This window comes from Asterias amurensis, chromosome 5 (assembly GCF_032118995.1).
Source record: "Asterias amurensis chromosome 5, ASM3211899v1".
In the NCBI taxonomy this organism is placed as follows: Eukaryota; Metazoa; Echinodermata; class Asteroidea; order Forcipulatida; family Asteriidae; genus Asterias; species Asterias amurensis.
This window is the reverse complement of record NC_092652.1, coordinates 9,895,822-9,909,965: the sequence shown is the minus strand read 5'-3', so window position 1 is coordinate 9,909,965 and position 14,144 is coordinate 9,895,822. Positions and strand designations below refer to the sequence as shown.

Sequence of the window (14,144 nt, the reverse complement as noted above, 5' to 3'; positions counted from 1 at the left end):
TTGAAGAACCGCGGGTATGGACAAATATATCACTCCCCCCCCCCCCCCCAAAAAAGCCCCAGAAGAAAACAAGAAAATTGGAATAGAAGAGGCCTTAAAGCTTGGTCATACAGGTCTTGATAACCAGAACGAAAACGATTTTTTCGTTCTCGTTATCGGGGCCTGTGTGACCGGGCCTTTACCTGTAACGCTTTTAGGATATTTTGCAACACCTACAAAATGAGACCACCATTTAAAATGAAATTTTCATGGGTTAGTTTTATTGTGTATTTCTACATTTACATAGGATTGAAACATTTGAAGGTTCCAAAAACAAACTTATACGAACCCTTTTATTGAAAGTTTAGAAGAAAAAAATTCCGGGTAATTGTTTGAAACAACATTTTTAGGGTTGGGTGGGGGAGGGGTGGCTATCAGCCAAAGCTTCAATGCACAGTTCAGGTCCCCATCAAAATAACTAGCAGAACAAACACTCTTCCCCCACTGGAGTGTCTGGGTTTACCATCAGGGCACTGTCTCAGAATCCCACTCCGTGTCACCTTACAACAAAAACACAAGACCCTCCCATTGGTTGAAAGATGTAGCCCCAGTGTAGCCGGCCATCCCATAATAGTCGTATATAAGGCCGGCTGCAACAAGTGGTGAACGAGCGAGCCAGTTGAGTCCTCTCCCTGGTTAGTAGGTTAAGAAGAGGCTGGCAGTCCTGGAGCCTGGTATATCTTGTTGATTGTTATTTTGTTGGTTAGTCTGGACCACAAAGATTGTACATCCTTCAGTATGTATAGCTTTGTGGGCCTTCGATGGGGCCTGCTCCTCTTAATTCTTGCTGTACTCTGTGCCTCTACTGCGGCTCAATCAGGTGACTCTACTGTGGCTCAATCAGGTGATCCATCAAGTGGTAAGAAAACGCATCCTCATTTTTAATCTGTTTTAAAAATTAAAAACTAAAAATTCCCAATTTCCTGTAACTATGTTGACTTATGCAATGGAAACACAACCAGCTGGCTTTTTTTAAGTATCAGTTTGTTTATTGAATATTCATTGACTATTAAAAGGCACTGGACACATATGTTGGTAACTGTCAAAAACCAGCCGTCGATTTCACAAAACTCTTCCCAACTTAAGACTAATCTTAGGACTTAGGACGAGTCCCAACCCTGTACTGTAGCTGTTATAATAGTTACAAGGCTGGTACATGCGGACCTTAAGGTTAATCCTAAGTTAGGACGAGTTACTCATCCTAACTCGAGATAAGAGGAGTCCTAACTCTTTGTGAAATCGACGGCAGTACTCTCACTTGGTGTATCCTAACATATGCATAAAATAAAAAACCTGTAAGAATTTGGACTCAATCAAATGATTGGTCATAAAAGTTGTAAGATAATAATGCAAGAAAAAACACCCTTGTTGCACAAATTCTTTTTTTTAAAAATTGGTATTTTGTGAGTGAGGGATTTCTGTGACTATATTTCAGTGAGAACTGTTTTGTTCTGGTAGAGAGTTTGTTAGGTGTAAATTTTAACATCATTTATTTCACAACTTGTAAGCAAATACTAGCACAGTTTGGCTTATGTTTTAATAAATTGCATTAATTATTTGTTGAGGATCTTGCATGACATTTTAACTGATACAAAAGAAAGCATTTTGTCAATAATATCAATAATATCAAGAAACCTTGTCTAAGTTTCAACATTTGTTGTCATAACCTCAGTGAAAAAGCCTCCCAAAATGTCTTAAATGTAATTTCCTTTATTTCAGTGCTTGAAATGCATGACATTTAAACAAACAAAACAAATCTTAATTTCCATTTTGTCTTCATTTGTTCATTTATCGAAGAAAAAAATTACAGAGGAATAACAGAGTGATTTAGCATTCCAAGTTTATTATACATAACATTACAACAATGAATAATTAGAACAAATAAATATTTCTTAGAAGTTAATGAAAACACTTTTTTTTGTTTTTTTGTTTTTTTTTAAATTTGTTTTCATCTTTATTTTATTATTTTAAAATCAGGATTTTGAGTGAACTGTAGAATCTGAATTTAAATGTGTTGTTAACATATCTGTAAAACATTACATCTAATTAGATTTCCATTGTATAAATTAACTGATAAAAGAACCAGTCTTAAAATGAGCTCCTTGAACAACCACTCCTTTAAGTAGACCGAAGCCAAGTTATGGGTTGTCCCTGGAGTTGACCTTTTAGAATAGTGTGCTCATGAGAACAAGGTCGCAGTAAAATAGAAAACTGCCTGTGTCAGCAAAGGTGTTGCACCAGAAAACCTAGCGTCAGCAACTACTTAGGAACAGAAATAGTGCAACTTAGCACATACAGAGCCAGTTGTGCTGCACTAGGCTTGTATTCTAATTACCTATTGGGGATGAGGTAAAATTGAGGAAAAGGTTCAAGGGGCGGAATTTGGAGGGAAAATTCATTAAACCACAGGGCTTGTCGCTCACAACATTTACTGAATGAGAGTTGTATTTTCCTAGCCCAGAATTAAAATGAGAACAACAAACTCTTCCTGACACACAGTTTAAAGACAGGTTGAACTTTTGGTAATTGTCAATTGTAGTATCCCACCATGCATGTATGCATAATGTAACCAACCTGTGACAAAATTAGGCTCAATTGGTTATCGAAGTTGCAAGAAAGGAAAAAACACACCCTTGTTTCCTACAGTTTTGCGCTTTCAGATACCTGAAGCCTTTCTCAGATTTTTTGGTGAACAATTACCTCTTTCTCTAAAACTGCATTACTTCAAAAGGGTGATGTAACTAACAATATTTTCTACTATCAACAGCTCACGAGTGGTCTTTAACAAATCTTTTTCTATGGTGATGAGTTTTTCGCGTAACTAGGTATACCCTCATTGTAACATGCATTTAACTTTTTTTTTTTTTTTTTTTTTTTTTTTTTGGGGGGGGGGGGGCGCTAAGGTTCTTTCTTTCTCGCTTAGAAAAATTGGGACTTTTGTATTTTTTGAATAAAATGCAAGGGAGGTTGTAGGGATCTAATTCTATCCCAACAATCTGAAAACCTTATTTGGCGCATTGTTTAAAATAATAAATCATTGCTTCCACTTTTTACAACTGAAACTTCCTGTTTGTTTTAAGGGCATTGCAGGACTGGTTGTGTTGAAATTCCCCTCAATTTGTGCAAATGTTCTTGAGAGAAGAAGAATCAACCCCAAATGAAACAAAAAGCTTGCCCTCTTTCACTTCAGTTATTGTAGGTGGGTTGAGCTACCGGTAGTCATTACTAAAACAAAAACAGTCTGGACAAGATAGATGGTCGTAATTGCCCGATTATCAAGTGGAATCATCGCAGAATTTATTGCAAAATTTCCACCAATCTCTTTGGATGCCCTTCCCAGTCCTGTATGTTTGTTTTTGAAAGGGCAAGGGCACCAAGGCATTTTCTCCTTGGTAAAAGGCACCCTATGGGGAAATTGTTGAGATTGTTATCTTGGAGAGCTGCTTGTCCCGGTTGCATGAGGCAGTTTACTTGCAGCCAATTCAAGACAAACTTGTCGAACAAAATTTCACATAATTTTCTTCGAGTTGGACAAATGTCTCTCTAATTTTTTTATTTTCAACATGCAGATTATTTAGTGAAGTTGCATAAAAGTTGACTGTCAAAATTGCCTCTGATCCATTCCATACCAGGCAACTTTTATTGGCAACCAACTTTTACAAGAACAAAATATGCAGATGACTTTCTCTTAATTAGTCCTAGGGATATTAATTAATAAGAGGCTTTTGGGGGTTGAACAAAGAATTGACTAGAGTGGGATTCGAACCATCGACCTCCGGATTAACGTGCAGGCGCTCTACCAACTTAGTTATTTATGTTGGCGGTGTCCCTATTTTGTCAATATCTTTGTTCGGGGGGGTGCCAGTCAGAAGCCATACAACCGTTAACTGCCGTGTAGCCAGGGATCACACCCAAATTATGATACAATCTGGGAAGCGGCATCCAGGGGATCACCTTAAGGGGATGTGCCTTTTTGTTTCAGATATCAATATAAAACACAAGGGAAACTGACTGACTGGGTAAATTTTTGAAATGATTTTTTGGGGTTGAACAAAGAATTGACTAGAGTGGGATTCGAACCATCGACCTCCGGATTAACATGCCGGCGCTCTACCAATTGAGCTATCTAGCCCCATGTTGGCGGTGTCCCTATTTTGTCAATATCTTTGCTCGGGGGTGCCAGTCAGAAGCCATACAACCGTTAACTGCCGTGTAGCCAGGGATCACACCTAAATTACGATACAACCTGGGAAGCGGCAGCCAGGGGATCACCTTAAGGGGATGCGACTTTTTGTTTCAGATATCAATATAAAACACAAGGGAGACTGACTGACTGGGTAAATTTTTGAAATGATTTTTGGAGTTGAACAAAGAATTGACTAGAGTGGGAATCGAACCAACGACCTCCGGATTAACGTGCTGGCACTCTATCAACTGAGCTATCTAGCCCTATGTATGTTGGGGGTGTCCCTATTTTGTCAATATCTTTGTTCGGGGGTGCCAGTCAGAAGCCATACAACGGTTAACTGCCGTGTAGCCAGGGATCACACAAAAATTACGATACAACCTGGGAAGCGGCAGCCAGGGGATCACCTTAATCGGTTTTCAACTAGTGGTTTAAACCTGCCGAGGTCTGTATCTTGATAATTTACCTCGACTTCGTCTCGGTAAAATTATCAAGAACCAGGCCTCGTTGGAATTAAACCACTAGTTGAAAACCTCTTCACCACACATTGATTCCCTTATTTTGAGCAAACTAGGGTGAACATGCTCTGTGTCAAAATGTTGTCAAGATGTGTATCTTGACATGTACTTTTGATGTGTACATCTATGACCCTGACAATTTTTTAAAAGGTGCGATTTCAAAATGCTATAAGTGACAGTTTGTTTTGCAATGATACACCATTGTTAATAATTATAACACATTCTTATATAGCGCATCTCACAATAACCGTATCAATGCGCTTCACATTAGTGCCCCTGGTCATGAGGCCAATAACATCCCTTTTTTAAATGTTTCTCAGCTCCCTTAGGAGTACACAGTCCTGAGCTGCCTGTAAGGCGCTTGTGGCTTTTCATACACAATATCAACCTCTACCCTCGCAGGTACCCATTTTATACCCCTGGGTGAAGAGAAGCAATTATAGTAAAGTATCTTGCTCATCGACACAAGTGTCATGACCGGGATTCGAACCCACACTCTGGTCACCTGTTCCTTCTTGCCACAGGCTGGCTGGGTATTTCATACAGTTTTGTAAATTAATATCCACCTTTTTATTTTCTCAGTTTTTATACTTTGTGTATTGTAACTTTTATTAATTTACTATTGTTTTACCAGTGCAAAGTGTAATAAAAAAAATAAAAAAATAGGTGTGTCCTCGATTAAAATGCTTACTATCCCAGAATAAATGGATACCTTTGAGGTAAGAGATTGTTGATGTGAATGACTAGCAACTTGTGCGCTAATTGGCTTTGTGATGTGTCTTGGCCGAGCGGTCTAATTCAGTCTAAGACCCATGCGCTCTTGTGTTGTCAGCAGCAGAGTTTGGGTTCAAATCACGGTCATGACATTTGTGCACTTGAGCAAGGCACTAATTAGCAATAATAGCTTCATAAAACGTTGTGAAGGTAGTGTGTACTCTGTTCTACAGGGATGAGATTGTTCAGACTTTTGGCTGACTTCAGACCTTATGTTGGCCTGGTGAAGAAAATCAGGACTTATTTTTTTTTGGACAAATAAAGAAATCCTGCTCATTGGTCTACTTCTCTAGTGCTCTGGGTACTCTTTCCTATAACCCCAGGGGTTACCACAAGGTGGAAATGGCATCATTTCAACATACCTTTGAATTTGTATCCAAGTTTCAGACTTTTTCGTTAGTAATGACTCTCATCCCTGGTTCTACTAGCTACATGTATGCTTAAAGTGGATGAAACCCATGCCTACATCCTTACTTAGTGAGGAAGGATGTAACCCTGTTTCAGCCCCAGGAGTAGGCAAAGTGCCCCGCATGGCAGTTGATTTAGGTCGATGGCTCAAATCAGTTAAGTGTATAGCCCTAACCTTGGGAGTGCCCATGGCCTTGTGATTTTAGGCGGTCTCTCTCTCATAAATAATAAACAATAAATGGTGAATGTACTTTAATGATAAGTTCTCTTTTGTCTACAGAGACATCGTCTTCATCCTCTTCCTCAAGCGCAAGCGGCACGGCAGGTATATTGCCATGCATGCACCAGGGGGAAATTGTCCAGCACGGCGAAACAATTCAAATGACCGAGTGCTCGGCCTGTTCTTGTGACAACTCTACACTCAGCTGTAAATTTGAAACCTGCCCACCCTTGACATGTCGGAACAGGACCAAGTTTGAGGGTATTTGCTGTAAAGCTTGCCCATACAGTGAGTATAATTAATTCATACTTACTGATCCTGCCGTCGATTTCACCAAACTCATCCCAACTTAGGATAATCTTAGGACTTGGGACGGGTGCAGTTTTCTATCTGAAGACATACATGTAGGACGCATTGAACCTGTCCTACATGTAAGCTAGGATGGGTTACTCGTTCTAACTCGAGCTAGGATTAATCCTATATTTTCGTGAAATCGGCCGCAGGTGATTTACCCTGGAATAGTTATCACAGAATTTTCCTCCAACATCTAAACCTGGAATGTTCTCCCTTGTCTCATCCCCATTTGGGTTCTTGGCTTGTTCAGTGCTCGAGTTCACTTTTCTGAGAATCCTTGTCTTCACAACCCCCAAAAATGAAATGAAATGGAATGAAGATGTCACCTCTCCCCCATCTTAGAGGTAAATGGATGATGAAACGATAGAAAAGATTTGGATTTGGTACGAACTGGACCGGTCAAGTGGACAACTGTCCTGTTGTCCTCTATGGGAGGGTGCCCTATTCAAACAGAGTCAAATGCTGAGGTCTATTGAGACCATTCCCCTTTTACAAAGGAACTAAGTCCTTTAAAATGGGTAGTGGCATGTATCTTTACATTCACGCTTTTAAAAATCTTCCCTTAATGTCGCAAAGCAAGAATTTTTATTTTTATTTTTTTATGAATTATTATTGGAATGAATTTTGACCAATGATACTATGTAAAACTTGGCATTAAGAATAACAAAATTACTAGAGCAGGATTTGAAAGTTTTTGGTTTAATGTGACAGCACTCCACCAACTGAGCTAATCAATTATTTGCCTATTTTTGTCAATGTCTGTGTTTGAGGGCCAGTCAGAAGTCATACAAACATACATTAACTTTCATTTAATATCATCACAAATATAAATATTCTCCTACAATTAAATATTCATTCATAATATGTTCTCAAAGTTTCAATTCATACAAAGTTATAGTATTATAAGTTCGCTGATTAGCGCAAGGTTTATATCACAAATACTACTTTTTTGTTATTGAACACTTGGGTGTAATAATAATAATATTATCGTCTTATATAGTGCACGTATCTACCAAAACAAGGTACTCAAGGCGCTGAGTATATATACAAACTTTCAGAAAGATAAGTTATTGCAGTGATGATCTCTGAGACCCAATTAAGTAGCACTTATAAGGGTTAACAAGGTGATACGGCACATGAAGCAGCCACAACCAGGAACACCGGGGTGAACCCTTTCTCTTTTGCGATAAGTTGACTTGGTTCTTTTGCATGCGTTACACAACACATGGGACCAACGGCTTTACGTCCCATCCGAAGGACGAAGCAATGGTAAAGTGTCTTGCTTAAGGACACAAGTGTCACGGCTGGGGATTCGAACCCACACTCTGCTGATCAGAAACACAAGAGTTTGAATTCGGTGCTCTTAACCGCTCGGCCACGACACTTCCACATACGTGTGCATACTTAGATATTTGATAGTGGTCCTGTCTTTTTGTGTTTTCATGAAGAGGGAATTGTATGACCTAGATTAGTTTAAGTTTCCATGAACAGCCAGTTGCAATAAAGTACAAGACGAGCTGCACACTGACCTCTTGCACTGTTTTCAAGAAGAGACAATCGTTTATTCGCAGTAAATTACTCATTTGTTGAACAAACTTTCATCATTTAAGATTTCCTCTTTCGTTGCAAAATATACTTGGTAAACAGTCTGCAAAACACTGATTTCAAAAATGATTGAAATCAAACGTAAGTTTCTCCACAAAGAAATTTTAACTGCAGTGGCTCGATTTGTTTTTGTGTGAAAATGGTGACATTATGTTAGAGACAACATGCAAAATATGTCTAAAATGCCAAATTGTGATGGACGAGATATAATGTCAGGATCCTGACAACACATGTAGTTTGTGTTTTATTTTAAATTAACTTCCACCTAATTGTAGCCCTGGCGGCCTTACACTTTCGTTTTGTACTACAGTGACGTCCTGGACATCAGGGTACATTTCTGGGGCGGAAAATTTTCACAGCTTCATAACTCAAATCTTACCTGCAAGAAAGCACCAATTTCAACAGATTCACATTCCATGGCAGCATATGTTTTTCTGCGGTGGGTTTTGATCGTCATATATTCTTCACAAATCCGTCATTTTCATGAAATAATGCAGCTCCCAACGTTAAGGAATTCCCATTTTTGTTCGTACTGTCACAGTCGGCCGTGTGTACGCAAGACGCACGACGCGCAAATTTTGAATTGTGTTGTTAACGCTGTGCAGTCAAGATACGGTGACCAAGAATTCATGCGTCTAAGCTTGCATCATGCGTCTTGCACGCGAATGTATACGCGTACGCACGACAGACAACACTGTGAGAAAACGATCAAAACTGGAATTTTTTAATGTTGGAAGCTGCATTATTTCACGAAAATGACGGATTTGTGAGGAAAATATGAGAACCAAAACCCACCGCAGAAAAATGTATGCCGCCATGGAATGTGAATCTGTTGAAATTAGTGGCTTGTCGCAGGTAAGATTTAAGTTATGAAGCTGTGAAATTGTTCCGCCCCAGAAACGGGCCTCAATAGTTAGGACTCTGTTCCTGTGTACAGAGAAAGAGTCCTATATATAGGGCTAATTGATGATTTTTCCGCGCAACACAGAAAGTACAAGTTTTTGGTTACCACTCCTAAATTTAATGGTAATCAAAACTTACTTGGTGAGAAGCTTTCAATTGTATGGGGGACTTTTTGAAAGCTCTGCCACTAGAGGGCAGCAGACCTACCAGGTAAGAGTGCACAACTCCTATAGCAAACAATGGTAAATGCTAAACATTAAAAAATACTCAAAAAATATTTAGAAGTCTCTCAGCCTCTTGAAAATTAAATCAGATACATTGTCATACAACTAAACTTCAGATTTCTTCTCAAGTTTTGGTAGGTCAGCATTTTGGAATTTTTGCTAATTACCCTAGAAGAAACACTCCCCAAAACTCATGCACTCCGCTTGTTATCCTTGGGGAACTCGTGTCCAGTACGTCCTGTTCCAGAACAGTTTGGTTTATGCTGGCATTGTGTTATGAAAAACGAAATACAGTTTGGCTAAATCTAAAATACAAAATCTAAAACACGCAAAACACAAGGTATTTGCTGTCAGTGACTGTCACTCATGCTTCTCCTATTCCTAAGTTGTTGACATTACCTGGTGAATAGTCTAAAGTTTCCCATTGTATAAAGCATTCTGAGAAAAATATTACATTTATAAATTATGGTGTTTATGGAAAAAGTTGTTATCCCCGAAAATATGAATTTGAGAAACGTTACTGTTAGAAATGTTTCTCTGATTGAGTTTCCAAATACAAATTATTCTTTCTCAAATATGCAACTTCCTTTTCAAAGGTTAATTTTTAATGCATATATTAGTACATTTTATACAGGATTAAAACAATCAAACAGTTCCAAAAACAAAAGTTTTACCTTCATGTTTAATTCAAAGCTTAGAACTGACCAAAAAAACATTCAGGTCAAATTACCCATAAGTCAGAACTGGCATCTTTGAAAAGAGCGGGAAGATTTTCTTCTTTTTCTTAATTTCGACTCAAGTGTTGGAAATAATAGTTATTGTTTGGATAGACCTGTCTTTATCTGGATTGGTCTAAGCAGCTATAGACGTAATGTGTTATATCATAGAGCTATATATTGACTAGAGCACTATTACCCCGTTATACACGCACTAAGGTTTTGAAGCCGTGTGGGCGCATCCATGTTTAAGTAGAAACCAATACAAAAGCTTGAAATTTTGTACGTCAATTGTACGGCTATTTGCATGTTTGTGCCTTTGTTCTTTTTGATGTGTCATCGAAGCATAAAATGCAGCAAATGTGAACGCACAATCTGCCGAGCAGCATGTGCGTCAGCTTTAAAAGGCGTGTATACTTTTTTTAGTATGTCTGCAATAAGTCAAAGTTACGGTTTTCGTAGCGCGGACGTACGCGCGTGGACAGTCGCGCACGTAAGCGCACACGCCAAATGTAAACAAAATCGCGGCAATGTGTGTTCTCTTAAAGCTAAAATCGTTTCGTAGTCACGCAACACATCAAACATGTCACCGCCTAGGGTGGCTTCAAAACGCAGAGCAAGTTAGCGCTCTAGTCAATAATTGTGACCCGCTACGTGAAAATGAGTCAGATGTCGCCCAATGCTTTATTAAGTTATGGACAGTTTAATGTGAAAAAAAAAAAAAATAGAAAAAAAAACATTTTTTTTTTTTACTTTTTAAGATCTTTATTTGCATGGTTAACCTTGATAACACTTACCTTTAGGCTATAAAGCTATAAAAACAACAATTTTGTGATCATACTAATGTCTTATTTGTATCCTTTCGCGCGCAATGGTAGTTTAAACATCACTTTACTTGTAATTCGTTTTGCAGAAAAAATTATGTATATGCTAATTTCAAACGGGAGTAACTCAGCAACGCGACACCCCCCCAAAGCTTAGACTTATACCAAATTACTGCTGCTGGTGTGTTCTTTCCAGCAATGCATATAACTCAATTCTTGAAATTGTCAACATCTGACTCATTTTCACGTAGCGGGTCACATATAGCTTTATGGTTATTATCAACTGTGTTACATTTTGTTGACCCTCTTAATTAATGGTTTTCTCTTCAAGATGTAACTGTTATGGATGTAGAACCAAAGCTTGCCAGAGATGCCACCATTCAGGAAGGAATTGAGAATGAGCTCCCCGTCGATCTCGATGTGACGTACTTATTCAATCTAGAAGCTACAAGTGTATCCGGCCAGGGTCTGTGGACAACGAAAATGTGGATGAGTGACATGGAGGATGGTTCCAATGAGCTCTCAGGTACTGTCGTTGAAGAAGTTTTGACTGAAGGACAACAGTCACAAGACTTGAAGAAGAATGAGGCGAGACCCGTGTTTGGAATTGAAGATATCAGGTACCGCTTTAACTTGAAGGACCACAAGTGCGCCGATGCCAAGTATCTCTGTGCCAAATTCAATAAGGGGCCCAACCCTGAAGTTGAGCGATCCTACTTGACATTCTACTTTCAAGCCGTACCCTCGGAGGAGGTCCTTACTGGGTGTACTGCAATAGAGGATTGCAGAGGTAAGCCTGTCTTTTGAAAACCACTTAGAAACAATAGACCTGTCTGTAATACAAACTTTAGAGCCTTACCCTCGGAGGAGGTCCTTACTGGGTGTACTGCAATAGAGGATTGCAGAGGTAAGCCTGTCTTTTGAAAACCACTTAGAAACAATAGACCTGTCTGTAATACAAACAATTACATTTAAAATAACTATTTCTTATTTTTGGGAAATGAATGATATAATCCACTGAAAGAGTAGAAAATTAGGTTAGCACCCAGAATACCCAATATCAGGGCCCAATTTCATAGAGCTGCTAATGTAAGCACAACATTTTGCTTAGCATGAAATTTCTTCCTTGATAAAAACAGGATTACCAACCAAATATCCACGTGATTTTCAGGATAAGCAAACAACAGCTGAATACCAGTAAAAAGCAATATGCAACACATCCAATTTGAATTGAGGATAAGTATGGATACGACTTACTGCAAATTGGGCCGCACCTTTTAACCGGTAGTAACAAGTAACAGTTAACAAGTGATAAAAATGCTTAAATCAATATTATATGAAATTTAATTGTCATAAGAGACTTTCTGGGACTATAGGTGGCAGCAGACTTACCGGGTAAAGTCATTGTTCTTAGAATTATGCGCATGTTCAGAACTTCGTAAACAATGGAAATTTGCCCGGTAAGTCTGCTGCCTCCTAGCGTTGGAAAGTCTCCCATTAAATACTGGCGGCCAGGACTCCTAAATATACCAAACATCTGATTAGTTGTTCTGTCATTAAACCTAATTATAAGGAACTGTAATGGAAAAAACACTGCATAGAACTCAAATTTGATTTGTAAATGTGCTTTAGGAGCCGCCGTTGTGCAGGTTAACAATGTGGAGCCATCAGTACCAGGAGGTCCTGTTATAAAGGAGGGTAATGTCAACAACATCGACGTTGATCTGGGCATCGACTACGTCAACAACGAACAGACCACCGATGTCTCTGGCCAAGGCCTGTGGACATCCAAGATGTGGGTAAGTAGCTCTAGCGACGGTGGTTCTGTACTCTCTGGCACTATGCAAGAAGAGGTCCTGACAGAAGGTATGCAGTCACAGGCCCTGACAAAAGACTCTTCCAATCGGATGAACTTCAGGGGTGTTCCTTACCGGATGGACTTAACAGGAAAGAGCTGCAAGGAGGCCAAGTTTATCTGCGCTAAATTCAACCAGGGAAAAAATCCTCAGCCTGACAAAAGATACTCTGACTTTGAGTTTGAAGGTGTGCCAACTGAGAAGGCCCTGACTGGATGCGCTCCTCTTGAAAACTGCCAGGGTGAGTGATTGCCATCTTTAGTGCTATATATCTTAAGTGTGCCAACAAGGGGGAAGGGGGAAGCTTCGCCCAGTATCTGTCAGTGGTGCTGTGTTAATTGTTCTAATACACTGTAGGTATTCTGCCTCTAGCTACCGGGCAATCTCGATGGTCTAGTTGGTAAGACACTGCTCTAGAATTGCAAGGGTTGTGGGTTTGAATCCCACCCGAGTAATATGCCTGTGATATTTTGTTCACAGGACTCGGGAAAATACTGAGTATACAGTGCTAACAGTAACACACATTGATGTATTGTTAAAAACCAAAATTAATATTCTTTATCCCCCTATGCAAATTTAACATCTATTATAGAAGGTATTCTTGTTTAAAGGCAGTGGACACTTATATTGGTAATTACTCAAAATAATTATCAGCCTAAAACCTTTCTTGGTAAAGCGTAATGGGGAGAGGTTGCTAATATAAAAAACATTGGGAGAATTGGCTCCCTCTGAAGCAATACTGCTCTGAAGTAATGTAGTTTTTGAGAAAGAAGTAATGATTCAAGACCTCAGATTAAGAATTTGAGGTCTAGAAATCAAGCATCTGAAAGCACAAAACTTCGTGTGACAAGGGTGTTTTTCCTTCCAGTATCATCTCGCAACACAGGTTTGTTATTTTATCCATATGTTGAGATACACCAAGTGGGAAAACTGGTCTTTGACAATAACCAAAAGTGTCCAGTATCTTTAAAAACACTCAAATGTAAAATACTGGATTTGATGTTAACTTTATGTTTTGATGTGATTTCAACAAAAAACAGGGGTTACATTCACCAACATGAACTGGGACCGTGAGCTGGGCCAGATGCAGTATGGAGTACCCACCCCGATGACCATCTCAGCTGATGTCTCCACCACCCCAGACAGTCCATCAGTTGATGGTTCCGGCCTGTGGAAGATGAACCTCTTCGGCAGTAGAAGCATGGACGGTTCCGGGGACAGGGTCGCTGAACGTTCTCAGATTCTCGACAGCTTCAACCAGGCTAAACCACTGCTTGACGGCAGAACTCCGATCGAGTTCTCTGATATCGGCACAAACTTCCCCATGGAGGAGCTTGGATGTGGGGAGGTCAACTATTTGTGTTTGGAGTTCACCAAGGGAGACAGAGCTAAACCTGACTACTCATTTGGAACACAAAGTGGAGACGAGTCTATCATCAACTGCAGAAAAGAAGACTGTCGAGGTACCCTTATTCAAAAAAATTCAAATATAAATGTATTTATTTTGTGTGTGTAAA

The 14,144-nt window shown here is 39.3% G+C and overlaps 1 protein-coding gene across 1 annotated transcript in view; it reads left to right on the top strand.

Moving 5' to 3' along the window:
• The first annotated feature begins 655 nt into the window (after positions 1 to 655).
• LOC139937259 (uncharacterized) overlaps positions 656 to 14,144 on the top strand; it is a 76,562-nt gene continuing 63,073 nt past the window's right edge. The window contains exons 1-5 of the mRNA XM_071932357.1: positions 656 to 898; positions 6,206 to 6,433; positions 11,103 to 11,561; positions 12,404 to 12,868; positions 13,668 to 14,090. Coding sequence (XP_071788458.1) covers positions 778 to 898; positions 6,206 to 6,433; positions 11,103 to 11,561; positions 12,404 to 12,868; positions 13,668 to 14,090 — 1,696 coding nt within the window. The 5' untranslated portion in view covers positions 656 to 777. The remainder of the gene's footprint in view (positions 899 to 6,205; positions 6,434 to 11,102; positions 11,562 to 12,403; positions 12,869 to 13,667; positions 14,091 to 14,144) is intronic.